Source organism: Pinus tabuliformis, chromosome 8, assembly GCF_031772625.1.
Source record: "Pinus tabuliformis cultivar Carrire ecotype Pingquan chromosome 8, CPIR1, whole genome shotgun sequence".
Lineage (NCBI taxonomy): Eukaryota > Viridiplantae > Streptophyta > Pinopsida > Pinales > Pinaceae > Pinus > Pinus tabuliformis.
Window position 1 is genome coordinate 156,430,043 of NC_142294.1, and position 27,421 is coordinate 156,457,463.

A 27,421-nucleotide genomic window follows, 5' to 3' on the forward strand; every position below is an offset into this window, starting at 1 on the left:
GGACCGAATCGCGTTGGATTCGCCGGATTCGGGATTCGCAGGGGGTTTAGGACGAATCCGGTGACTTAGTAAATAACTTATTAATTAATCAGAACAAGTAGGCAGAAATAAATCAGAAATGTACATGAAGGGTTTCTAATAGTTAGACTTAGAAATTCCAACACAACCCGACAATTTATCACCTCACATATTTGCTTGCAATAAAACAATTATTATGCAGATCTATTGAATAAAGGCACAACTAGGTTTTAAACAATTATAACAGTGGAAGCAAAATTGAAGGACCAATCTCATAATCACATGCACACAAGATTTTTTCCCTTCAAATGAATTCTCCATTCATTAAATTTAAAACTTATAAGGGCCCCCTTCATGGGAAAATGGCCCATTGAGGAAAATGCAAAACAATAATAAACTTGGAACTGATCCAGTTGATCAAATCCCTCTACAAATTTGTCCTTCAATCTTGCTTGGCTGATCTAGATCTTCCTTACTGCCCCTTTCAGCGTCCTTGAACTCTGCACACTTGAATGGATGTCCTTCTCCATCCAATCACTATGCTTTCACTCTCATTGTGTCTTGTGCTCAAGATGTTTTTTGTCTCTTTTCCTTAGCATAGCTTTCCTTTTATAAGTTTGAATTATTGAAAGAATCCAGTTTTAAATTTTGCAGATTTAAAATTTAATTTATGAGATTATAAATGTTAAAATTGGCAACTAGGGCCAAATTCCACCTCAGGATAGCTCATATGATGGAGATGATTATTGCATTGGATTCCTCTTTCGGGGAGGTACAATTTTGATATAAAGATCACATCTCATTCTGACAAGTGGAAATGGAATTATGAATTTATTTCTTTTATGGACAAATTGTCAAGGTTGGCTCCAATCAAATGTAGGCTCATGAAGCTTAACAAATGTGCCTCTTCACCCTCAACGTTGTGTATAAATAGGAGAGACCTTTTCCTCATTTGGACATCATCACTCAACACATCTTTCTCTCTCCTCTCCCCATTGGTTCATACAACAAAGGAGCAGTTCTTCTCTCTTCACTTGTTGACCAAGGGTGACCGAAAATTTCAGGCAGAAATCGCAATACTGTTTTTGGGCTAATTTCAGGGGCATTGACGAGTGTTGATCGAGGGTCAACTCACCTGTTTTGACTGCGTTCTTTAGGCAAGTATTCCTGATCCAAGATCTTTTTCTTATAGATGCATAAAGAATTACATGTTAAAGAGCATATTAACCAAGGAAACTTAAGAGCACATAAAACATGATGAAAAGATCATGAAAGCATGGAAAGACGACACAAGGAATTGATTACGGAGTTCGTCCAATTTGGACTACGTCTCCAGGCCCTACTCAACAGTGGGGAGACCTCCTTTCATTAAGTGGAATCAAAGAGAATAAATACAAGCAAAATTTTACATATGGACCCTTATACCTCCAAGCTCGAAGATGGCCGAAAAATGGAGAGCCCAATTGCTGAAACTGACACCACCATCGAATTCATGGGGTTGAGAGGTATAAAATCGACTATAAATTTGTCGAATTCTGTCACTGGCAAGTCCTGCACCCCAGAGAATCTTTCTGATACCCCCAAGATTCCCTGGGCATGGTTCGGCCCCGTGTCGGGCTCGTGGTTTTGCTCTACACTGTTCTCGCTGGTCCCCCTTCTGTTTGGCACTCAGCAAATTCGGTTATTTATATTAGAGGGGTGGCGGAGTGGCCAAAGTGCTTGACTCTTTGCTGGGAGGTCTGGGTTTGAATCCCCCCGCCTTCCCATCCCGACGACGATTATATGTTTTAAGGAGTTTAGACTTCTGTGATCCATAACATTGTTTAGAAAATCTTCGGCAAAATCACATAATCAATCTTTTGTCGACGCGTTTCGAACCAACCAGTATGGCAAAGTTTTAGTTGTGCCGTTATATGATTGTTGGTCATTGTTTTTTTAAACGGGGCCACCCGTTTGGGGGTCAACCCACGTGGGCCAGGTGGGTTTGACTTCCTCCGGCTCCACTGTTACAGGTACATATATGGTCTATGATCCAGGTGGCGGGGTTTGACCGCCTGCCACCCTTAAAAAATAATACTTGTTTGGTTGGGGTTAGGCGGGTCTGGCGGGCCCGACTTGCCCCAATAATATTTTTTATGTTTTTTTTATGAACCATATGCCAAAGTTAAAAAAATCTCGAAACTGGAGGTTATTATACAATTTAAGTATCCCACAAATTCGCCTGCTCGACAGCCGGATTTCGGGTGTCGTTCCAGTGCAATTTCTGCCTCCTTAAGTCTGCCACTTGTCCAACTTTGACCAAACTTTGACTGACTCTATCTCCTTCATACGAGCTCAGATTTGAGTGTCATTCGGACCGTTGGAATCAGGGCGACGAGCACTTTGATCTAGTCCCGGTTTTGCTGCGATCTAACCACTTTGATTCTTGAGCTATTTCTAAGGTCACTTGTATTTCAAGATCCTCCTGGATCAATCCTCCCCACTTAAAGAGCTTTTGGACTGCGAAAAGCATTAACACGTCCAACACATTGCCTATGTCCTAGCCAAACCACACTTTCAATCATTTGCATGCAAATCTAGTACATTCTTTGTAATCACATACAAACCACACATAATTCAAACAACCCCACACTTGCCAAGAGTTTATAACACACACTCTTTGGTCAAGGTTTACATAATAGAAACCAATACCCCAACTATTCATAAAAAAGGCCAAAAGCATCATCGTTGCGTTTTTAAGTGATGCAAAATGCATCATCACTTTTACATTTATTCGCAATGCATGATTTACATACTTTGGCCTTAACAAGCTATTACATCTAAAACAACCATGTTTTACTTAATAAAGCAAACTACCATGAATATGGTGGATTCGTTTGTTGAACATTTTCACCTGTTGGCTTCTCTATCAACGCTTTCTGGGCATGGAGCATCTGACATGTGGCTTTCTTGGTGTCCCACCTCGTTGCAGTGACGACAATGATTCTTTCTCTTCCAAACTTTCCCGGTCGTCTTGGAGCACTTTCCCCTATTGTTCCTCTGATAAGTGTTCATGGAACCCTCACTATCGCTGGAATGCGAGGAAGTGAATGTTGATTTTTGGTAGCATTGGATGTGCTCTAGCCATGAAAATTCGTGGAGAGGCTAAGGCACATGAGACCTCCAAGACCCAGAAATTGCTTGGAGAAATTACATCTGGATGAAGAGATATTAAAATAATTCATATTTTTAATGGGGTTCCTAAGTCTAAACTTAGGAAAATTAAAATATTAATGTGTATTAATATAATATGGGTGAGAAAGTTCTAAATAACGAGGATCAAGCCAGATCTAATCTTAGTCGTTGATTAGGGATTTAATCTCGGCCATTGAATCATCAACAAGAAAAGTATAAGAGGAGGCTTGAGGGTCAGTTGGAGATACACCAAGACATCAGGTAGATCAGTCAGTTTGATTTTCTGGGGCAAGGTTTGTTGAGGAAATCGAACAAGTGATCAGTTGCAGTGAGGGGCAGTTCGGCAGGAGGCCGAAGAATACATATCAGAGAGGCAGCGCAGAGCCTAGGAAGGTTGATGCAGAGGCAACGAGGGTTGACGCAGAGGCTAAGGAGGCCAGTGCAGAGCATGCAGATGGCCAAAGAGGCTGGAGGCCATAGAAGCTGATGTAGAGGCCGTCGAGGCTGACGCAGAGGCAATAGAGGCTAACGTAGTTGACGTAGAGGCCGTAGAGGCTGACGCAATTGACGCAGATGGCTTCAGAGGCTGCGCTAAGGTGATTCATTGGGACAGACTGAGAGCCGATTGGCTGACGCAGAGGCAGAGAGGGTGACACAGATCGAAAGGAGTGCGTGGAGCAGCTTTCGCTGTCCAGCACAAGGAACAACCAGAGTCACCGTAGGATTGTTCATCCGGTTGCCGATCAACCGAAATATCTGTCTCCGGATAGAGGTATTGTTGCCAAGGAAATTCTCTGAAGGGTGCACCATTTCTGGCACCCTAGTTGTATTCAAAATCTGCGTAACCCTCTATATGCTGCACCGGTTTTCTCGCATTGGGTTTTTCTGAGGACGATTGTCCAAAAATAACGGTCTCCCTTTTGTTGTCTTAGTTTATTTCAGTTGCTGATCTGTATATTTGTGAAGGCTGCATTTGTGTTTACTTCGATGTTTATGTTAATAAATAACTTGTTAATGGAAAGAACAAGTAGGAGATAGTAAACCAGATATTGCAGTAGGGGTTTCTGATGTGTTAGATTCAGGAATTTTCACATGGTATTAGAGCGATTGCAGATCAAGGAGGACTGAAGACACCAACAGAAGAAATCTGAGGATTTGCAGTAGAGAAGTAGCTGTCTCGAGAGACAACGTTGTTCCAGAGTTGAAGAGGCAAGAGGAGTGACGTAGTGTTAAGAGGGTGACGCAAAGGCTCATGCAAAGCCTGTGTTAATGTTCTGAGCCAGGAGAAAGGTCAGCACAGAGGCAAAGGGGGCAGATCAGGCCTACGCAGTGCCCGATCATCTTTCTCAGCTAGGAAGGATTGACGTTGAGGCTAGGAGGAGCTGATCCAGCGCTCATTGTGATTGCGCAGAGCCAGAAGGGCTCAAATTCTTCAGTTGCCGGGGCTAAGGGAGCTGTGCAGATTTTGATTTGAGGAGTTGGTGGGACGATGTTTCTGTCAGTGCAGAACAATGTCTAAGGAGACTGAACCAAGGTAGAGGGAAGCACTACCTCGACAAATTTCTAGCCAAGAAATCTAGATTCGGGTTGCAGCAGCAAAGGAGGATTGGAGAGGAGTGATTCGACATTTGACAGGAGGATTTCCTTGAAGGAAATCAGGACTCAGAGGGAGTCTAGAGGAGCTTGCTCCTTAGAGGGTTTCTTGTGCCAAAGAAATCCAGATTCGAGTTTTGCTGGGGTAGCAGTGAAAGAGGGAGAAGAGAACCAATTCGACATTTATTTGGCAGAGATGGAAGCCACATCTCCAGGAAGGAGGTGGGGTGATTTAGTGCTGTAGTTCGAAAGAACTACAAGGGGTAGGATCCTTGAGGTGCCCAAACTCTTAGATCACATCCGGCTACGAGAGCCCTTAACAACAGTAGCATGATGACAGGTGTTGGGTGGAGCAAAGTGTGGTGGAGTGGCAAGGCAGGGTTAGAGTGCAGAAGTTTGTAGCGGCACAGTAGAGGTTGCAGCAATGCGAGAAGCACAAAGGTGTTTGCAGAACAGAAGGAGCATAGCGTAGCAGCAGAGGCAACTTTAGCATCACGAGGCTTCCAGACTAACTGTGATGTCAGTATTTGGGAAAAGACAGTTACTTCTCGGTAACTGATTTGTAGTACAGTAGTTAGCAATGGTAGTGCTATGGGCAACATGATGCAGCATGTTGAGAGGGAGCTGCAGTATAGATGTAGCGGTGGCAGTGGTAGTGTCATGGGCAGCAGTACAGGAAGCAGAAGTGCAGGGGATGTGCGGCAGCAGTCTAAGCATCAACACAGGTACCGATGCGGAAGATCAGTGTGATGTTTCTATGGTGAAGCATTACCAGAGCACATTCCTCGCTAAGAGGGAGTGTTGTTTTTTGGTAGCATCGGATGTGCTCTAGCCATGAAAATTGGTGGAGAGGCTAAGGCACATGAGACCTCCAAGGCTTAGAAATCGTTTGGAGAAATTCCACTCGGATGAAGAGATATTAAAATAATTATATTTTTAATGGGGTTCTTAAGTCTAAACTTAGGAAAAATAAAATATTAATGTGTCTTAATATAATATGGGTGACAAAGTTCTAAATAACAAGGATCAAGCCAGATCTAATCTTAGTTGTTGATTAGGGACTTAATTTCGGCCGTTGAATCATCAACATGAAAAGTATAAGAGGAGGCTTGAGGGTCAGTTGTCGATATACCAAGACATTAGGTAGCTCAATCAGTTCGATTTTTTGGGGTGAGGTTTGTTGAGGAAATCAAACAAGTGATCAGTTGTAGTGAGGGCAGTTCGGCAGGAGGCCGAAGAATACATATCAGAGAGGCAACAGAGTACCAGAAGAGGTAGCGCAGAGCTTAGGAAGGCTGATGCAGAGGCTAAGGAGGCCAGTACAGAGCACACAGAGGGTCAAAGAGGTTGACGCAGAGGGCTTTAGAGGCTGCACTGAGGTGATTCAGTGGGACAACTGAGAGTTGATTGGCTGACGTAGAGGCAGAGAGGGTGACGCAGTTCCAGAGGAGTGCATGGAGTAGCTTTCTCTGTCCAGCACAAGGAATAGCTAGAGCCACCGTAGGATTGTTCATCTGGTTGCAGATCAATCGGAATATCTGTCTTCGGATAGAGGTATTACTGCCAAGGAAATTCTCTGAAGGGTGAGCCATTTCTGGCACCCTAGTTGTATTCAAAATCTGCTTAATAATAAAACCCTCTATATGCTGTACCGGTTTTCTCGCATTGGGTTTTTTGCGGGATGATTGTCCAAAAATAACGTTGTCCCTTGTGTTGTCTCGGTTTATTTCAGTTGTTGATTCGTATATTTGTGAAGGTTGCATTTGTGTTTACTTCGATGTTTATGTTAAGAAATAACTTGTTAATGGAAAGAACAAGTAGGAGATAGTAAACTAGATATTGCAGTAGGGGTTTTTGATGTGTCAGTGTCAAGATTTTTCACAGTAATCTCATCATCCATCGTTGGCTGGTCACTCGCTGTTTTGGAACATTCCCTAACTTCCTTCTTGACATACCCAAGTCTTTCATGGCGATGCAATTCCTCTACTTTGATGGGTTTCACAATGCCCTGGCCATTAATGCCGAGGCCCTTTCCTTGATACCCATTTTCTTCACCAGTTTGGATCCAATTCCCGTAGTATGTCTTTCAAAAGCAGCGAAATCATCATCATTAAAAGTACATGAAATTGAAGAATCACTTTTTGCCTCAAGTTAGTTATGCTGCAACTTTTTCGAGGCCTCTTGCTTAGCTTGTAATTGGTTTTGCAACCTTTGTTTCTCCTTCTCTGCTTGGATGCTTTGGTTGATTTCTTCGAGTTCTTGGAGCCATGCCGCATTTGGTGCCGTTTTCATCTTTGATACAACATCGGCTGAAATTTTTGTCTCATCGCCTGAATCGAACCCTAAGTCAATGGGTCCATTTGTTGTGATCCCAAAAGCTGCAATCTTCATTTCTTCAATGGAATTTAACCCAGGTCAATTGGTCCACTGTGTGAAAATCCCGCAGCAGTGACATTTTCATCCTCCTCTGATTCAGACTGTTGGTCTAGTTGCATGGTGGCAGTTGTCTTTGCTTCTCCTTTCGGTCATTCCTCTTAGGTCTCAATTCTGGGTGCAGTTTCCAACAATTCTCTTCATCATGTCCTTCTTTATCACAATGTGTACAAGACGACTTTGCTCCTCTTCTCTTAGCTGTTGTTGCCCTTTTTGGGTGGTCATTTTGTTCATGCATTCCCCTGCTTTCAAAATGCATGGCCTTCACACTGGCCGAATCGATAGTAGTAGGCTCAAACAATAATAATGAATGTCTTATGTAACCATAGTTTTAAAAACCGGCCTTGCTAACTGGTTACCGGTCTAACCGGCCGGTCAGCAGGCCCATCGGTTGGAACCGGAGCAAAAACCCGATTTAGTAGGCTGGATGGTGAGAAATGGACCCTAACTGGTCCTAACCGGCCGGTTTAGGACGGAACCAGCCGATTACCGGCCATGCCCACTGAGGCCCACACAATGGCTTTCTCAATGAGGTTTAGGGGTTTTGAAGGGAAACTAAGGGTGCTTTCCCTCCAAAAACACCCTATCCAAGCCTTTAAGAGGCCCCTCTTCCTCTCATTTGTCTCACACATCTGATTTGGAGTGTTTATGAGTGTTTGTGAGTTTGTTTGGGAGCTTGGAGAGTGTTGAGTTTTTGTTGGAGTAGTCATCTTGGAGTTGGAGTTGGAGCTATTTTGGAGATAGTTTGTAGCTGTCAGTGGAGTTGGCATCTTCAAGAGGAGGCTAAGGAAGCTAGTTTGCATTTCCAGGTAAGGATTTTCACTTGAAAATTCCTCATTTGATTGTTGTCCATGAATTAAATTTTTTTGTGTTATAAATTTATAAACTTTTCACTTCTATCATCTATGCTATCAAATCTCTAGTTCTATGCTATCAAATTTTGTAGCTTGCATGTGCATTTGTTTTCCTAAATTTAGCTTTGGTTTTCCATGTTGCTTAGCTGCAATTTTTTTTTTAAATGGTAGATTTCTTTGCAAATTGTAATTATTTCAAGCAAACATGGCTCCAAAAGGAAAGGACAGTGCATGGGCTCATTGTGATGTAATTGATGGAAAAATGATATGCAAATTATGCCATAAATCTATTGGAGGTGGGGGGATTCTTAGATTGAAACAACACTTGGCTGGGGTAAGAGGCCAAGTAAAGCCATGTGATGCACCAAATGCAGTGTTAGGTCCTATTAGGGCAGAATACATTTCCAAGCTTGAAAAGTTTTATGAGGATAAGGCTAGGGAGAAGGCCATCCAAGATGACATTGCAAGGAAGAGGGAATTATTAGAAGCCATGAAAGAGAGTGGGTATGATGATTATGAGATTCAAGACTCAACTTCTATCCCTTCCACCAATGACCCCTTTCACTATCTTCATCCTTCTTGTGGCCAACCATCAAAAGGAACAAAGAGAACAAACATCCAAAGTTTTTTCTCATCTTCTGCCAACATTGCCTCTTCTAATCCCACTTCCTCCCAGCCAAGTCGTCAACCCACTTTGGATCAACATTGGAAAAGAGAATGCAAAGAAACTTCTCATCAATACATTGCTAGATGGTGGTATGATTCAGATATCCCATTTAATGTTGCTCGCTCACCTTATTACCAAGCTATGTGGGACTCTGTTATAGCTGCAGGAAGAGGCTTCAAAGGCCCTAGTATGCATGACTTGAGGGGAGCTCTTTTGCAAAAAGAGATATCTTCCATTGATGAGCATTTGGTTGAGTTTAAAGATTCATGGCTCAAAACAGGTTGTTCCATCATGTCAGATGGATGGACTGATGGAAAGAACCGCACTATCATTAATTTCCTTGTTTCTTGCCCTCGAGGAACCATGTTTTTGAGATCAGTTGATGCATCTGATAAGGTGAAGGATGCAGCCCTTCTATTTGTGCTTTTGGATGACATTATTCAGGAAGTTGGGGAGTAGCATGTTGTGCAGGTCATCACCGATAATGCCTCAAACCATGTTCTTGCTGGAAAGATGCTTGAGTCCAAATATAAGACCATATTTTGGACTCCATGTGCTGCAGTGCTGCACATTGCATAGACCTCATGCTTGAGGACATATGCAAAGAGAAGTGGGTAAAAAACATTGTAGAGCATGCCAAGTGCATTACAAAATACATTTACAACCACTCATGGGTATTGAGCCTAATGAGGAAAAACGCTGGGGGCAAAGAGCTTGTTAGGCCTGCAATTACGAGATTTGCAACTCACTTCCTCATGTTGCAATGTCTCAATGGTCAACATAAAAAATTGTAGAAAATGTTTTCTTCTGAAGAATGGTCTGAATCTCAGTGGGCTCGTAGACAAGATGGAAAAGACACCAAAAAGAAAGTGTTAGACAATTATTTTTGGAAAAGGTTTGTAGAGCTTGTGAAAATTACCAAGCCCCTTGTTAAGGTGCTAAGGATGGTGGATGGGGAAAAATTGGCCATGGGCTACATTTATGAGGCTATGGATCAGGCAAAGGAGCAGATACGGGCAGCTTACAAGGACAGGTTAGCTAAATATGGCCGTATATGGGAGATCATTGATAACATATGGAACAATCAACTCCATCGTCCTATACATGCAACTGGGTATTTTTTGAACCCAAAGTATCATTATAAAAATCGGCTAGGAGATCTGCATGATGGGGAGGTCAAAGCTGGATTGATTGATTGCTTGGAGCGCATGGTCCCTACCCATGCAGACCAGTTGGAAATACATAGACAACTTACTGTTTTCACTATGGCAGGTGGTACCTTTGGCAAAAACTTGGCAAAGATGGCAAGAGATGTGGACCAACCAGGTAAGCAATTCCAATTTGTTTTTCTTTTCAAGTTAAAATTGTTTACGTTCTTTACAATTCAAATTATAAACTAAGTTACTAATTAATGTCTTTTTCTTTGCAGCACATTGGTGGGAGTCATTTGGTGGCTAGTGTCCTCAATTGCAAAGGTTTGCAATTAGAGTCCTAAGTCAAACTTGCAGTGCTTCAGGTTGTGAGCGCAATTGGTTTGTTTTTGAGCGCATACACACGAAGAAGAGAAACCGTTTGGAACAAAAACGGTTAAATGATCTTGTTTTCGTGCAATACAACCTTCGACTGAGGAGGAACCAAATGATGAACAAAACACCTAATCTAGATCCCATTGTGTTGGACGATATTGATCCAACATTAGAATGGGTGGAGGAGACTGAAGATCTTGTGTTTGAGGTTGATTTTGATATCGACATAGCTTTAGTGGGGGATGAAGCAGATTATGTGGTGGCATCAAGGAAAGGCAAAGAACCAATGGAAGGCAATAGTCGTGCAGGTCGACAAACTCGTGCTTCCATTAGGTCCACTTCTATTGTTATTGGTGGCATTGCTACTAAGGTTGCAGATCAGGCTGAGGCATCCTTAGACTCTGAACCAAATTATGTCTATGTAGCTCTGATGATGATCCTGTGGCTAGTAGTGGTGATGAACTTGATGATTGATCATGTGTACATTGTAGACTTGTAGTAGGCCAATGGCGTCATAGCTTGCAACATTGTTTTTGGACTTTATAGGCCATTTAGAGCCTCATTGCTTATGTATTTTGCTATTTTGTCGCTGATATGTATTGCACTCGGTGCCATTTTGATATATTCACCTTTACATGGTATATAAATGAGCAAAATTTGCATATTTTATCTCTAATGGCTTGGAATCATGGTTTTAAATCTTAAAAATAGTTTTGTTTCATTAAAAATTAATTATTTGATGTATTTTTCTAAAACCGGTTCGTTTAGACCAAACTAGTCCCGGTTAGACCGGTTCCGGTCGGTAAACCAGTTCATTAGGTGGACCGGTCCGGTCACCGGTTCCGGTTTTAAAAACATTGTATGTAACTATGTAAAGAACCAATATACTTAGTTACAATCTCTGGTGAATCTAATGGAATGTCCAAATTCAATGCTTGTTTTCTAAATTCTTCGGTGAAGCTTTGCACATTTTGACCTTTGCCTTGCCTTAAATATTGCCATTCCATTAATGCCTTTCGTTTAAAAGCCAAAGGGTAAAACTGATTTTTTAATGCAGAAACAAAATTAGACCATGAAGAAAGAAGGTTACCCAAATTTTTGCTGCCTTGCAATTCGCTCTCCCACCAAATGAGAGCAGTGCCACTCAGTTGAAGAGATGCCAACTGGATCTTTGCCTCGTCTTCCTTGATCTGTTGAATCCGACAGTAGACCTCGATCTGTCTAATCCAATTGCTAAACTTTTTTGCATTACATTCTCCATTATACATGGGCAAGTCAAACTTTACATCTAGTTTAAAGAAAGGTTTCTTAGATGTATGTCTATGATGTCTGTGAGAGTGATGAGAAGAAGAAGAGGAACTGTCACTAGAAGATGGAGAGGGAGGGGGCTCTTCTCCACCGTCTCCATGATTTACCGATCCGTGATTGTCTGCATCTTTCTTCTTGTGCTTGATGGCATTCTCAGACTCTGCAAACTACTTGTCTACTTTCTCTGCCATGTTGTAGAATGCCTTGCGGTAATTCTGCTCTTCTTCCCAACGAGCTTCCTCATCTGCCATGTTTCTTCTTCGTGGTGCATGCCCTGCTTCGGGATCAAAGGACTTAAGCTTTCCTTCACCTCTTTGCAGCTTGTTCCTGGTTAGCATATACTCATGCAATTCGCATCGACAAAGACTTGCTCTGATACCAAACTTGATCCAAGATCTTTTGCTTATAGATGCATAAAGAATTACATGTTAAAGAGCATATTAACCAAGGGAAATTAAGAGCACATAAAACATGAAGAAAAGATCATGAAAGCATGAAAATATTACACAAGGAATTGATTACGGAGTTCGTCCAATTTGGACTACGTCTCCAGGCTCTGCTCAACAGTCGGGAGGCCTTCTTTCATTAAATGGTATCAAAGAGAATAATTACATCAAAATTTTACATAAGGACCCTTATGCTTCCAAGCTGGAAGATGGCTGAAAAATGGAGAGCCAAGCTGCTGAAACTGACACCACCATCGAATTCCTGCGTTGAGAGGTATAAAATCGACTATAAATTTGTCGAATTTTGTCACTAGCAAGTTCTGCACCCTAGGGAATCTTTCTGATACCCCAAGATTCCCTGGACATGGTTTCGCCCCTCTGCTTGACTCGTGGTTCCGCTCTGCACTGTTCCCGTTAGTCCCCCCTTTGTTCGACGCTCTACAAATTTGGGTTTTTATATTAAAGGGGTGGCGGAGTGGCCAAGGCGCTTGATTCTCGGCGGGGAGGTCGGGGTTCGAATCCCCCGCCTTCCCATCCCGACGATGGTTATATGTTTTATGGCAAAGTTGTAGTTGCGCTGTTATATGATTGTTGGTCGTTGCTTTTTTAAATGGGGCTGCGCGTTTGGGGGCCGACCCACGTGGGTCGGGCGGGTTCGACCCCCGCTGGCTCCATCGTTACATGGTACATATATGGTCTATGATTCGGGTGGTGGGGTTTGACCGCCTGCCACCCTTATAAAATAATACATTTTTGGTTGGGGGTAGGCGGGTCTGGTGGGCCCAACCTGCCCCAATAATATTTTTTTTTGATTTTTTTGTGAACCATATGGCAAAGTTAAAAAAATCTCGAAACTAGAGGTTATTAGACAATTTAAGTATCCCACAAATTCGCCCGCTCGGGAGCCTGATTCCGGGCACCGTTCCAGTCCAATTTCTTGCCTCCTTAAGTCTGCCACTTGTCCAACTTTGACCAAACTTTGACTGGCTCTATCTCCTTCATACAAGCTCGGATTTGAGTGTCATTCACATCGTTGGAATCAGGGTGACGAGCACTTTGATCTGGTCCTGGTTTTGTTGCGATCTAACCACTTTGATTTTTGAGCTATTTCTAAGGCCACTTGTATTTCAAGATCCTCTTGGATCAATTCCGATCTCTTGAAGCCACATCTCTTGGCACAAAAACCGAGGCAATTGGAGCACATTGACCTGTGCTGACCGTAGAACTTTTGACTTCAGCATTGACTCTATGTTGACTTAGTTTGACCAAGATTTTTAGCACTGTTTTAGGTTGACTTTGTCTGTCTTGGAAGACTGAGTTGACTGGGTTTGACCTAGCTCATTTGAAGGAGATTTTCTACTGGTTTGACCAATGTTGACTTTTTGGTTAGGGTATCCTGTTGACTGTTGTTTGCCTGGATTGTTTTGATAGTGATTGGGCAAGTGAATTTTATATTTGTACTCTCTTTGCTGAACTATTGAAGAATAATAAGAAAATTTGATCAAAGGGTTTCCCCACATTGGGTTTGTCCCTGGCATGCGCAACATCTTGTGTCCTCTTGTCTTGCCTTGTCTTATGCACATGATTTTATGTTCTATTTGCATTTACTGTCAATGTTTATAAGTTAATGTGATTGCTATTGGACATAATTTGAATCTGTCATTGGGTTGCTAAAGGAACATTGAAGTAAATTGTCTTAAGCATAGAACATACAATTGTTATCTAAAATTAACATGGTATCAGAGCTAAGGTGAAGACAAAGCCCAAGCAAGAGTGAAGCAAAGCAATCACTAAAGGAAATTGTTGGACAAGGACTTGGAACTAGTCCCAATGACGACTACATCTTTCTTCAAATCCGAGGACAAGCTCAAGGAAAAATCCGACTATCATGCATGGAAGATGATCTTGGATTTGACTTTGGAAGAGAATGATGCCATGGACTATGTCAAAGGAAGAATAACCAAGCCTCCTTCAAATGCATCCGCTGCTATTCAAACTAAGTACAAGAAAGGTGAGACAAAAGCTAAAAAGATTATTGTTGATTCTATTCATAAGCCTTTGGTTGCATATATTTTTGATTTGGAAACATCTAAGGAGATGTATGAAAGACTGGTTGGGATGTTCAAAGTGAACAATGCAAATCAAATTCTCTTTCTCAAGAACAAGTTGAAAGACATCAAGATGGATAGAGGAGAATCCATCCAATCCTACTTCATGAGGATCACCGAGATCAAGAATGATCTCTTATCTATTGGAGAAGTCATTGGTGACAGGGAACTCTCTCTTATTGCACTTGGGGGCCTTACAAGAGATTGGGATGTGTTCAACACTACCATTCTTAACAATGACAGGATTCTGGGATATGAGGAACTATTGGCCAAATGCACTCAAGAAGAAATAAGGATGATGGAACGAGACAAGCCCTCAAATGGAAACAATCCTACTGCCTTCTCCGCTCATTCTAGAAGAAGAAACAATGTTGGTCCAAGGAATAAAGGAATCAAGGACTTTGCTGCTTTACCCTCGCACCTTTTCATGCTATTTTACACACAAAGATCTTTCCAACGATGCAAGAAGTGCGCCAATCAGAGTCTGTATGCCAAAGTTATGCCACTCAAAAGTTGACCTTCCTGTTTTCACACCTATACTTTGGGAGGATGCCACGTATTTTTTGATGTAAAAGACTCTAAAAGAGTCTATATTGTAAATCTAGTTAAGATCTGATGTAGTCAAACTTAACCACTAGTAGGCTATCAGGCTGTGTTATAATCGGGCCACTAGGAGGAAGAGAAATTCCATCCTTTCGAGAGCATTTTGTTCCATAGCTGAGCAATGATAGCTAGGAGAGATAGGAGGTAGAGCATACAGAGTGGATCTGTACACTATAGCAGCCCACAGGCCACAAACATTACTTCTTTGTACCTGCAGCCATATTTCCAGACAGAGAAAGAGAGTGAAGCAACCTCACCTTCTAGTTGGGCTTTCTCCCGAAAGGGTTTCCAGAGCATATCTTGTGTCTTATGTGTGTGTGAGAGAGAGCTTATTTTGTCGTTCTCTACTTTTCTGCATAATTTCTATTCGCATGCATGCACTAATTACAGTGGAATTTTTAGATCTAGAAGTTTAAAAAAACTGTACTAGTGTAAAAATTCAGAATTTTAATATATTATTATCAAACCTGTTGTGACGAACTGTCTAGTGGAATATCCACAACAACTTTCGGATCATGATGGGACAGTCACCTTGCCCATTTATTGCACTTCATAGCTTCCCAAAAAGAGCATGATGTCATGCTTGAGGAGAGTTTTGACCCAAACGTGTGGGCTTTTGTGGCATTTTGTTTTAGTTATTTTGAGCTATTGGGTTGACTTGGAACCCACTTTCTTGATGCATACTCAAAATTAAATAATTCATAAGGCTTTTAACCTAATAATTGTGAGTGATTGACCTCTTATATATCGAGGATCACTCGTTTGTTATTTCTCATCATCACACTTGGATTTCAACGTCTTTATGAGAGCTCGACTTAGCCTTTGTTTAACTCGCTACTTGTAGAGATGCAATTTTTATGGTGTTCTTGCTATTGGAGATTGGCTTATGTTTTGGAGATTTCTTTTTGGGATTGAAAGAAGGTTTTTTCATGGAAGAAATGTAAGTTTATTGCAAATTTTTCATTGTTTTACATGTAATTTATTATTTCTAGGGTTTTTCTATGCTCCATGTCTAAATGTAAATTGTTTATGGAAAATCTTAGATAATTTTGCATGTCAACTATCTCTTCCTTGAAATCCATAGGATAGCTCCTTGTGAGCTTCCCCTATTTAATTTCTTCCCTCACAAAAAAGATATTTAGTGTTGAAATAAGTGGAAAAAAGAGTTTTCGCCCCCTTACTGCAAGCTTTTATCCATTATCTCTTCAAGCAGTCCTAAAAACTCAATCACGCAAGTAGGATTAGGCACTAGAAACCTTTGTGTTGATCAAAAACTTTGAAAATTTAATATTTTTCCTCCTTTTTCTATTTTTAAGCCTTTTTAAGGCAAGCCACTAGGGCATTTAGGTAGGTCTGAATTCATTTAGGGCTATTGTGGACTGATGTTTTAGGTAATAAAACCTAATTTTTGCCTTTGCTGTTCATTTTAATTCAAATCTAGCCTTTTGCATGGTGAAACTTACCCTAGGAGGGCTACTGTCATCCTTCTCCAAGTATTTTTGTGCCCTAGCAACCCTAACCCTAGTTAGGGCCTCAAGTTGAGGCGTAATTGGAGTGTTTGCTTTGTTCTTTTGTTGTTCGTATCTTTATTAAGCCCTTTCTTTGACAAATATGTACGTAGGGACTCCTTTGTTGCTTCATATCAATAAACCCTAGGCCATATGTGCCATTTGCTAGTCTAGGTGAATGATAGAATATCCCTTATTAAGAGTCTTCAACCATTGTCCATCATTAAGTATCTATACCTAGTCTATGTTATTATCACCTCAGACCATATAACATAGAATATCTCCTAGGTGATCACTAAGAAGCCTCCCTTGTGGTGAAATTCCACTAAAGAGCAGGAGGTAGATTGCTGAAGTTACAGTGGAAGTCTACCTCATTATTGCGACAAGGTCTGATCTTTTCCTTGTGATCCCTCTCACAAGGCTATCTAGATTTTGAGGCAATAGTGATCATTAATTTGGTTGATATACATAAGAAAACAATGTAAATATTTGTGCATCCCATTATAGCTGTGCCCCCACTATTGCTGAAATAAACTTTATACATCATTCAAGGTAAGAGGTGATAAAAACATAGCTTCCCCCTTATAGCTTCCCATTATAGCTTCCCCCTTTCTTTGACTAGGTGAACTTATCACACACATAAAAAAATGCCTAGGTGGGCCCAGTGCAAGGTGCATGCATGAGAAGATTAAGTTTGATTCAAGTCACAACCTTAATTCGTGTGGCTATGTTTAGGTTCATTATTACCAGGTTTGACTTTCCAAACTTTGGTTTCATATGCTAAATTTGACCACTCCAGAACCTTGTTTGACCTCTTGAGTATATTTGGCATGTGCTAATTCTATCTAGCCTTAAATTTAAGCCTTCAATAAAGTGTATTATACCCTAACTCGTCCTTGTTTTTTTTTATTGACGAACATGCCAAGTTACCATGCTGTTTTGCCAAGAAAAGCTTGAAGCTCAACTTTATCCAATTATTTAGCATGAGAATAAATATGAACTCTACAGAAGCTAAAAGAATTAAAATAGAAGTCTTTTACCAATCCTGTTTGCATGGGAAAGTAATAAAGGCTGGAAAAAGGATTAAAACAGCAGAGAAAATCCTGCTAAAACAACAAAAAACTGAGTTGGTAGCCATGCAAATGATGGTAGAATTTGGCATGTTTTTCTTGCTTTCATCCACTGGTAGTAAGGGCAAACTTAGCTTGTGTTTTTAGATAAGTAGATTTGGGAGAGAAAATAGGGGTTAGAAAGTATTCTTTCAGAGTAGATTGTAGCACAAGCAACTCTTCACTCTTCCATCCTCCCAGACCATAGACCATTGCCTCCACTCTAAGCAAGGAGATCCATGCCAGCGTATCACCTATGGATCACTATGATGTAATCATTCTCTTGGGTAATATGTGATTTAGTATGATTATGCTTTGTTCAAGCTCTCTTAACATGTTGAATGTTATTGATTAAGTTGTTTCACAGTGCTATGGTAATTTATGGTGCGCTTATTTTTAATCATCTTTGCTTAAGACATGCATTCTCTTCACTTGTTTCCTTTAATCTAATGTTGCAAATTGTCTTTAGAGTTTGATTTCAACCACTCTTAATTTTATTAAATTCATCCTTGCTTTTGACTTCTTATTGACAGATTGAGTAAGTTTTTTGTGTGCTAATCAAATTGGAGTTTACGCAGATCAGTTCATTTGATAGCAGTGTACAATCCCTAGGGACAGCTCCTTGTGAATAGAAAAGTACTAGTTTGAACAGAGAGGCATCTAGCAGTGATATGGCTAGATGGTCTGTAATTATTAAGCAGGTCTGCTCATGCAGATTTGCATGATAATGCCACTAAAGGTTATCTTTTGAGTAAAGATGCCAAGAATTAGATGGCTCAAAATATTCTGATTTTATTTCTGCCCTAGTAGGACTGTGTAAAAGGATATGAGTCATCTTTGTATATATCCTTCTGTTTTTATCATCTCAGTTATAAATATATTTCTATTAAATTAAAACATTTTTCAAGAAAAAAGAATGGATGAAAGGAATTCCAATATGGGGTCATTATTGAATATTGATTCCATATATGATTACATGTTTTTGAAGTCTAGCACAAATACAAAAGAGATATTAAAGAACAATCCATTTATACACAACTGGTTGTTTCCTGAGTCATGTTTACTCATCGATTCTGAACATGTTAAGTTTGTGGTTCTTTTTCCTTTGCAAATCAACTGAGATATTACTGTATTCCATGAATCTACTTTCAAAGCAGAATCCATTTATACACAACTGGTTGTTTCCTGAGTCATGTTTACTCATCTATTCTGAACATGTTAAGTTTTTGGTTCATTTTTCTTTGCAAATCAACTTGAGATATCACTGTATTCCTCGAATCTACTGGAATGGTATCCAAGGATTCCAAACCTGCTTTCTATGCAGGGAATATGGCTTTAGATCTATAGTTTCCAATGAAAGATCCATCTACATTGACTGCATGGCAGGTTCTAGAGGTCTAAGGAATTATCTCATTATTATCCTTTTAGCTTTGATGCATAGATAAAAGCATTTGTCAAAAGCAAGTTGCACGGAAACATCAAGACTCATGCTTCTTTTTTAAAAAACAAAATCCAAATTTATATTTAATTGATATAGAGTGATCGCAATAAAATTTAATGTCACTTTAGTGTAGTCTTTAATTCAGTCTCTACCTTAGAGTCTCTGTTTTATCTCTATTCTATTCATGTTTCTTTCTGTATATAGAAATTGCATTTGGCACTCCCATGTCACTAATTTGATGTGTACTTTCTATCCACATTGATCTGTTTTGGTCACTCGTGGAGATTATTGAAATTTTTTAGTTTGTTTATTTGCCAGAATATTTAGAATTTTATATCCACCCATAAATATTGGTCCAGGAACTGAAGATGCATGTATGTTCATTTTGAGTTTGGTTGAATTTTTTTGAAATGCTGCATATATTACTAAATAGAACAAGTGCATCATCAGAAAGAATATTACATCACACAAACAACAGGGGTATCAGGGAAATCTCAAACTAAAAACCTAAAAAGGCAAGCATATGAGCTTGGGCCCTTCTCACAAAGAGAAAGGGAGTTGACATCATGTTGGAAAACAACAAGTTTGATTCCCACAATCAAATCCAACTTCTGCTTAAAGCTCCTCAGATCCCCTCAGCTAAAAGGGAAAGGGTCCTCCTAGAAGTATCTTTACATTGATGCTTCTACAGAGAGCCAATAGTGGTCAACAATACTGAGTGCCACAGAGATTTGTAGCTTCCCAAAACACATTAGAAACACGACATCTCCAAAAAACATGCTTACTTTCTCATCGATGCTAAACAAAACACAAGCAACATCTGTTACATCTCCTTTGTGCAGCCTACTCTTGAAAGCTAATATGATGGTTTTGCAGTTATATTGAATTGAAGTATTTACAATAAACAGTGTTTGGTTTTATTAATTCAGCTTCCTTAATTATGATTAACATCTATTTTTTAATCATACTTCTGTGTGTTGCAGGCAGTCTATGGTACATTGTTTGAAGCTGAGCATAGATCAACCTTTTACATACCATACTGGAAATTTCCTTATCTCATTATTATCCTTTTAGCTTTGATGCATAGATAAAAGCATTTGCCAAAAGCAAGTTGCATGGAAACATCAAGACTCATGCTTTTTTCTTAAAAAACAAAATCCAAATTTATATTTAATTGATATAGAGTGATCGCAATAAAATTTAATGTCACTTTAGTGTAGTCTTTAATTCAGTCTCTACCTTAGAGTCTCTGTTTTATCTCTATTCTATTTATGTTTCTTTCTGTATATAGAAATTGCATTTGGCACTCCCATGTCACTAATTTGATGTGTACTTTCTATCCACATTGATCTGTTTTGGTGACTCGTGGAGATTATTGAAATTTTTTAGTTTGTTTATTTGCCAGAATATTTATAATTTTATATCCACCCATAAATATTGGTCCAGGAACTGAAGATGCATGTATGTTCATTTTGAGTTTGGTTGATTTCTTTTGAAATGCTGCATATATTACTAAATAGAACAAGTGCATCATCAGAAAGAATATTACATCACACAAACAACAGGGGTATCAGGGAAATCTCAAACTGAAAACCTAAAAAGGCAAGCATATGAGATTGGGCTCTTCTCACAAAGAGAAAGGGAGTTGACATCATGTTGGAAAACAACAAGTTTGATTCCCACAATCAAATCCAACTTCTGCTTAAAGCTCCTCAGATCCCCTCAGCTAAAAGGGAAAGGGTCCTCTTAGAAGTATCTTTACATTGATGCTTCCACAGAGAGCCAATAGTGGTCAACAGTACTGAGTGCCACAGAGATTTGTAGCTTCCCAAAACACATTAGAAACACAACATCTCCAAAAAACATGCTTACTTTCTCATCGATGCTAAACAAAACACAAGCAACATCTGTTACATCTCCTTTGTGCAGCCTACTCTTGAAAGCTAATATGATGGTTTTGCAGTTATATTGAATTGAAGTATTTACAATAAACAGTGTTTGGTTTTATTAATTCAGCTTCCTTAATTATGATTAACATCTATTTTTTAATCATACTTCTGTGTGTTGCAGGCAGTCTATGGTACATTGTTTGAAGCTGAGCATAGATCAACCTTTTACATACCATACTGGAAATTTCCACTGGCAAGATGGTTAGTTCCTCGCCAACGAAAGTTCCACGAAGACCTAAAGGTCATTAATGAATGTCTTGATAATCTGATAACAGGGGCCAAGGAAACAAGACAGGTTTGTCCATAGCTCCATGGATTCAACCCTATAGGTTTATGGGTATTTTATTTTATTTTAATCTTTTATGTGATTTTAAAGAGCTGCATAGCTAGGTATATTATGTTTTATATTTTGTTTGAAAGAGAAGGAATGGTAGACTATGAAGACAAAGCAGAATTTTAGAATGAAAGCTAGTCCTCAACTGTGGAAATGCATTACCTGGTTCCAAATGGATTTCCAGATGGAACAAGGTGATACAATTAGTCAATTTTATCTGTTAGGATGCTTGCCTAGCCAATTAAACTGCTTGCAGTTTACTCTGATCCTAAGCCTTCCTTTTTTCTACCAGCTTCCCATTTTCAATAGCCATCTAGCTTCCACTGCTGTCTTGAAGTTATTTCTATTGGTGTAAACCCTTCTTCTTGTGCCATGTGTTTGAATATTTGAAACTCTAGATATAACTATGTTGCTTCAACATGTAGCTAAATAGTTAACTGAAGATGGCTTTGATCTCTTTCAAGGACTAGGTAGAATCCTTTTGTTATTCAAATATTTCTGTTTTTTGATTGATTTCTTCTGGCTTAGTTTGATTGCTTTAGAAAGGGTATATCTGTTGATTTGGGGTAGAATCGGATGTGCTTTAGCCACGAAATTTGGTGGAGAGGTTAGGGCGCATGAGATCTCCAATAACTAGAATGGGTTTGGGCAGATTCTAAACAGTTAGGGAGATATTAAAATAATTAATATTTTTAATAGAGTCTCTAAGTTTAAACTTAGGGAAATTAAAATATTAATGTGAATTAATACAAAATTGTGTTAGAATGGTCCAAAAGACATGGATCAAGCCAGATCTAATCTTAGCTGTCGATTAGGAACTTAATCTCGGCCGTTGATATGTCAACGAGAAAAGTATAAAAGGAGGCTTGAGGGTCACTTGGAGAACACACCAGAGTGATCAGTGATTCTATTCTCTAGAGCGGGGTTTGCTAAGAGAGATAGAATTAGTGATCAGTTGCAGCAAGGGGCACTGAGTACGAGGCAGAGAGGCAGGGATAGTGCCGAGAGACCAACGCAGAAGCAGAGAGAGGTAGATGCAGAGCCAGAGGGAGCCATGCAGAGGCAACAGAGATTGCGCAGAGCCATATGGGCCTGCGTCATCCATGCAGAGGCTGCAGGAGTGACACAGAGAGCCAGAGAGGCTGTGCAGAGCCTCAGTAGGCTGACGCAGAGGGTTTCAGGTTGACGCAGAGTGTTTCCGGTTGACGCAGAGGCCAGCAGGGCTGACGCTGAGCTTCAGATTGTGTTGGAGAGGGATTTCGTAGAGTAGGCTTTTCGAATACCTGTTTCTAAAGAGAGGTATTGCTGCTAGATTTTTATCTCTGTTGGGTTAACCAGTTTGGCACCCAGTGTACTCAGAAAAGAGCTGCTTAATAATAAAACCCTCAGATAGCTGCACCGGTTTTCCCGCATTGGGTTTTTCTGGGGACATTAGTCCAAAAATAACAGTGTCATTTGTGTGCTTGTTTCTGTTTCCTTCAGTTGATGATCTGTAATGTGTTGAGCATGCACTTGTATTTATTTTCAGTATTTACATGGTAAATAACTTGTTAATTAACATAACAAGTAGGTAGGAATAAATCAGTAAAGTGCATGGAGGGTTTCTAACGGGTTAGACTTAAATACTTCAACAATATCCTTCTTAGTATGCAGTCCTTGATCCACTGCCCTGATTTTTTTTGGAATGCCATATGGGAACTGATTAATGGATTTCAAAGTAACTCGGATGGATATCACCCCTTACTACAAGCATGCCACTTCCAATTCCATTACCTTGTGTGCTATAGAACAGTTACCAGATTTATGACCTCAGCCCAAGGCCCATAGAAACCCACAATAGACCTTGATTGCCTTCTTGATGGAGACTTGTAAGGGAAGTGAAGTAGATGCCAAACAGCAGGAAGGTTAAAATTTCACTAGAACCGAACTTTGACTTGCCTTTGGGTGTTTATGTTTAAATATAGGGCTAAAGCTTCAATTTAACATAACAATAATTGCATCCTATACAAAACTTTGTTGATAGGTGGTTGTCATTGATGTCAACCCAAGCAGCACCAGGAGCTACCCCGATCTGAGACGGAAAATTTGGCATGGAAATTCATGGTTTCTCGCATCCAAATCACTCTAAGTGGTTTCTCCTCAGAAAGATCTTTCCCATGGTATGTGGCACCCCATGTAGTTCATAATGGTTTGAGAGATATTCACATTTGAAGTTGAAGACCCCACTTTTTGGCTTGTAACCCGAAGGACTTGGAAAATGTAACAACCCATCTCAAATCCCGAACGGCATAGCAATATTAGCATGCATGTGAGGCATGCATATGATAGCTACATATGCATGCATCATTTACATTGCACTAGTATAAGTATATATATATATATACATCGACTATATATCGACTATTCATGGAGAATGTCTAAAATATAAGATAAATGAATTAATTATGAAAGGTGTAATTAAATACCTAATTCTCGTAAATAGAAGAAATATACACTCACTGAGAAATATATTTGAGTTTATTCATATGGTTACACATATATAACCCAAAAGGTGTACTAATAAAACTAAACCCATAAACCTTATGATTAGACTTAATATTTTATAAGACATAAAATAATATGTAATATTTAAAGTCATCATGGTCTTATATTATTTAAATTAAAGTTCCATCTGTCATAATTAAAATGACTCCATTCGATGTTGTGAAGATCTGATTCTATTAAAGGCAGATATCATGACAAAGCAGTCACCACCTAAAGAAAATCTGATCCTTTCATAGAGGCGGTGAACAGATGCGTAGAGAGGGAGGAACCTCTGCCATTTAAAGGGAGGAGGGAGGATTTCAAAGGGGGGGTTCGATGCCTGTGGATGGGGAAGGTTGTATTTACTGTGAGTGGAAAAACTGAACAGGGTGCTGTTGAAGGAAGAAGGAGAGGAATTTATCCATACTGCTTGTAATTCGGAACTATTGAGCCTTACTTGTTTCGAAGTCTCTGGGCACGGGGGAATGGTATGCTTCGGTTGAGAGGCATACTGGATTGAGTATCCAAGTATACTCGGTTTGGCTGGGTGGTTTGGTCATTCGGTAACGAGAGAAGTTCTGCAGCATCTTCATCGCAACAGCCGTAGCAGATCAGGTAAGTACTCCATCAAATCAATTAATACAGTTTCACAGTCTCAGTAATCTTTACAGTTTCGGTAAGGACTCTTTTTAATTTAGGACAGTCACTACATATGGTATCGGAGCAGGTTCAACTTTCGGACCTGTTAAGTTGTTAAAAGATTTAAATTTATCAAAATAAGGTGGTGGTAAAGCCATTTAAATCATGCATTCAATAATAAATCTGACTGAAACTGTCTGTTAGCACTCTGCAAAACGTTAGGTAGCCGGAACTGTTGAGGCCTTTACAGATGAGCAGAAAAGTACTCCATCTTCTGTTTTGAAAGAATATTTTGAAGAAACAGATGCAACTCAATCCACTGATATAACACCAGAAGTTGTTGGAAACTTTGTTGCTGAGCAGCAAAAACTTTCATCGTCAGTTATACCAGAACGTGAAGAGACAGATACAACTGAAGACACCAACACAGCACCAGAAGCTGTCGAGACCTCTGCTGATGAACAACAGGGTATTTCATCATCAGTGTTGAATGAAAATAGTGAAGAAACAGATATAGCTGAAGCCACTGATACAGCCTCAGAAGCTCTTGAAACCTTTGGTGATGAACAACACAAATTTTCATCTTTTGCTCTAAAGGAATGTGAAGAGACAGACACAACAGAAGCCACTGATGCAGAACCAGAAGCTGCTGATACTTCTAAATATGAACAGAAAAGTATTTCATCTTCAATGTTGAAAGAAAATTATGAAGAGACAGACATAGCTCAAGCTAGTGATACAGCAGCAGAAGTTATTGAGAACTTTTATAGAAATGAAAATGCAATGGAAGAAAAAGAAACAATGTTGATGAAGGAGCCACATAAAGAATTCAACATGACTGCTATCACAAATGCAACAACAGACACAGTTGTTGAAAATGAAAGAAACCATGAAAATACAGATGCTTATAAACAGCAAGGTGTTTCATCCCCAGATTATGGATCTATTAGACAATATGTGAACGACTTTTCACGCCAAATTTGCTTATATCAGATTTCAATATGCAATCTAAATAGTGATGACAGTCATTACATATAAGGTCATGGAAATTGAATCAAATGCAGTATATCTATGCTTTTTTTTTTTTGTTACACAGAATGAGCCTTGGGTCACTGGGTGAGTAGTTTAGGAACACAGGTTTGTCACCTCTTGAGCTCCTCTCGCTTCAATTTGTTTTGTGCCAACATTAGGGGGTATCCCTAAGTCCTACCTGCAATTTATTCATGGGTTCAAAGAAGACAAATCAGACTGCAAAGCAGATGAAACTCACAAAATAAACGCTACCAAATTGGGATGGCTCCCAGAAACTATCACCTGGCATTGGGTCATGGAGTTAGAATGAGAATCAAGGCAAGTGGCTTGTTTGGAGATGGAATTCCAATAACCCATCCACACCTGATGAATCTCACCAGACCAATCTGTCTTAATTCCTATTATCAATGCTGGAAACGCAACCCTATCTCAGTTGCTTGAAATTAATTGGGACAACCTTCTTACTCTACAAACCGGAACCCTCAAGGTCATGGAAGTCCAGTGAGATTTGCATATATTCTATTTAAACCAGGGAAGGAAAACCTACAAAATTTATAAATTTCACTTAACGAGAAGGCTGCAACCATCAACAACAGAATTTAATACACAAAAAAGGAAACATGTAGACCGAGTGGTCAAGCTTCATTTATTATCTGGACTTTTGGTAATTACAAATAAACTGAGATTCAATCTCAACGAATCCAATCATTCTACATTCTATTCTGCATTATTATATAGATACGCGGCTCTTCAAGGGCTCATGCTGACGCCCGCTAAATATGGAAATGCCTATACTGTGCATGCCAGTCCGAGGTGAATGTGCAACTGTCAAGGCTCATGTCAATGGATGGATTGCGGACTTATCCGATGCCAGCTAAACGATTGCGTGTTAAAATAAAGCGTGAGTTTGGTAGTTAATTGACGCGTAAAGAATTACGTGCCCCGTGGGCTCTTATGAGTCATTATACGCCGATATTTCATTAGTAATCAGGACGAACTTCACCGACTTCCCATTTGCGACCAATTTTAAAAAAATTAAGGACGCATAGTTTCCTCGGGATCAAATCACTCGCAGTCATGAAAACAGAGGATTTTGTGTGGATTCGAGGTTAGAGTCTTCTAGTGCCGGCAGCGGGGTTTCTGGAGAAAACAATAAGAAAATCGCGGAAACGGATTTGTATATATTCAATACTATGAGTAAAAAGAAAGAGTTATTTAAGCCCAGAGAGCCCGGAAAAGTGAGCATGTACGTTTGCGGAGTTACTGCTTATGATTACAGTCATATTGGCCATGCTCGAGTTTATGTTACATTCGACATTCTCTATCGGATATATTTTTATGGTCTTACTGATACGAGGGATCAATTTCATGTAATTATATGGAATATGCCCAGGTTTCATGTTTTCAAAGTTTCAGTTATTATTTTCAATCCGATAGTTATTGATCAATGATAACTAAAGCAGTAATTTGTGCGTTTTCCGATATATAAACATTTAACATGTTTATATTCATAGAGACATGATAAAAGTTAAATTTCACTTCTTTTGGTAAGTAATCTCATTAAAACATCGTATGTTGACTATTCCTGCAGGATGATAAATAACCACCTCAGGAAATTATTAAGACAGTATGCTAAAAATTTTGTAGTGAGCTAAAATACAATCTGGGTAAACATAAAAAGTATTATTTCATGTTAAGGGGGAAAAACATGTGGCTAGGACTCACGTTTGTGACAGAAGTTGAAGAACTGGGTTCCCGAAAAGTCATGGAACTTTGTCCAGGGGGCAGGGACTTGGTTGTAAACAGTAAGAATCGACATCGATATGTTAAACTGCTGGTTCAATGTCATTTTGTGACACCTGTTGCAGAGCAAATTAAATGCTTTACCCAGGGGTTTTCTGAGTTGCTTGGGAATTCAACACTCCAACAGTTTCTTCGAGCTTTAGAACCTGAAGATCTGGATCTAATGTTGTATAGGAAGGGTACATTCCAGTCTTGTGAGAGAATCAACCTTTCCTTTGTGATCTTTATAGGACATTCAATTGTGGAAACCTTGCACTTGTGGAAGTCTTCTTGGGTCAGTATAGTCCTTGTCTTTATGTATTTTGAAGGATCTCTCTAAGAAGGATTTGGGTGGGTTTTGCCCTGGCCTTGGA

The 27,421-nt window shown here is 39.7% G+C and overlaps 1 protein-coding gene across 1 annotated transcript in view; it reads left to right on the plus strand.

The window, feature by feature from the left end:
• The window catches only part of CYP97B3 (cytochrome P450, family 97, subfamily B, polypeptide 3), a 374,464-nt gene that overhangs the window by 134,146 nt on the left and 212,897 nt on the right, over positions 1–27,421 (plus strand). The window contains exon 6 of the mRNA XM_089371882.1: positions 20,859–21,032. Coding sequence (XP_089228008.1) covers positions 20,859–21,032 — 174 coding nt within the window. The remainder of the gene's footprint in view (positions 1–20,858; positions 21,033–27,421) is intronic.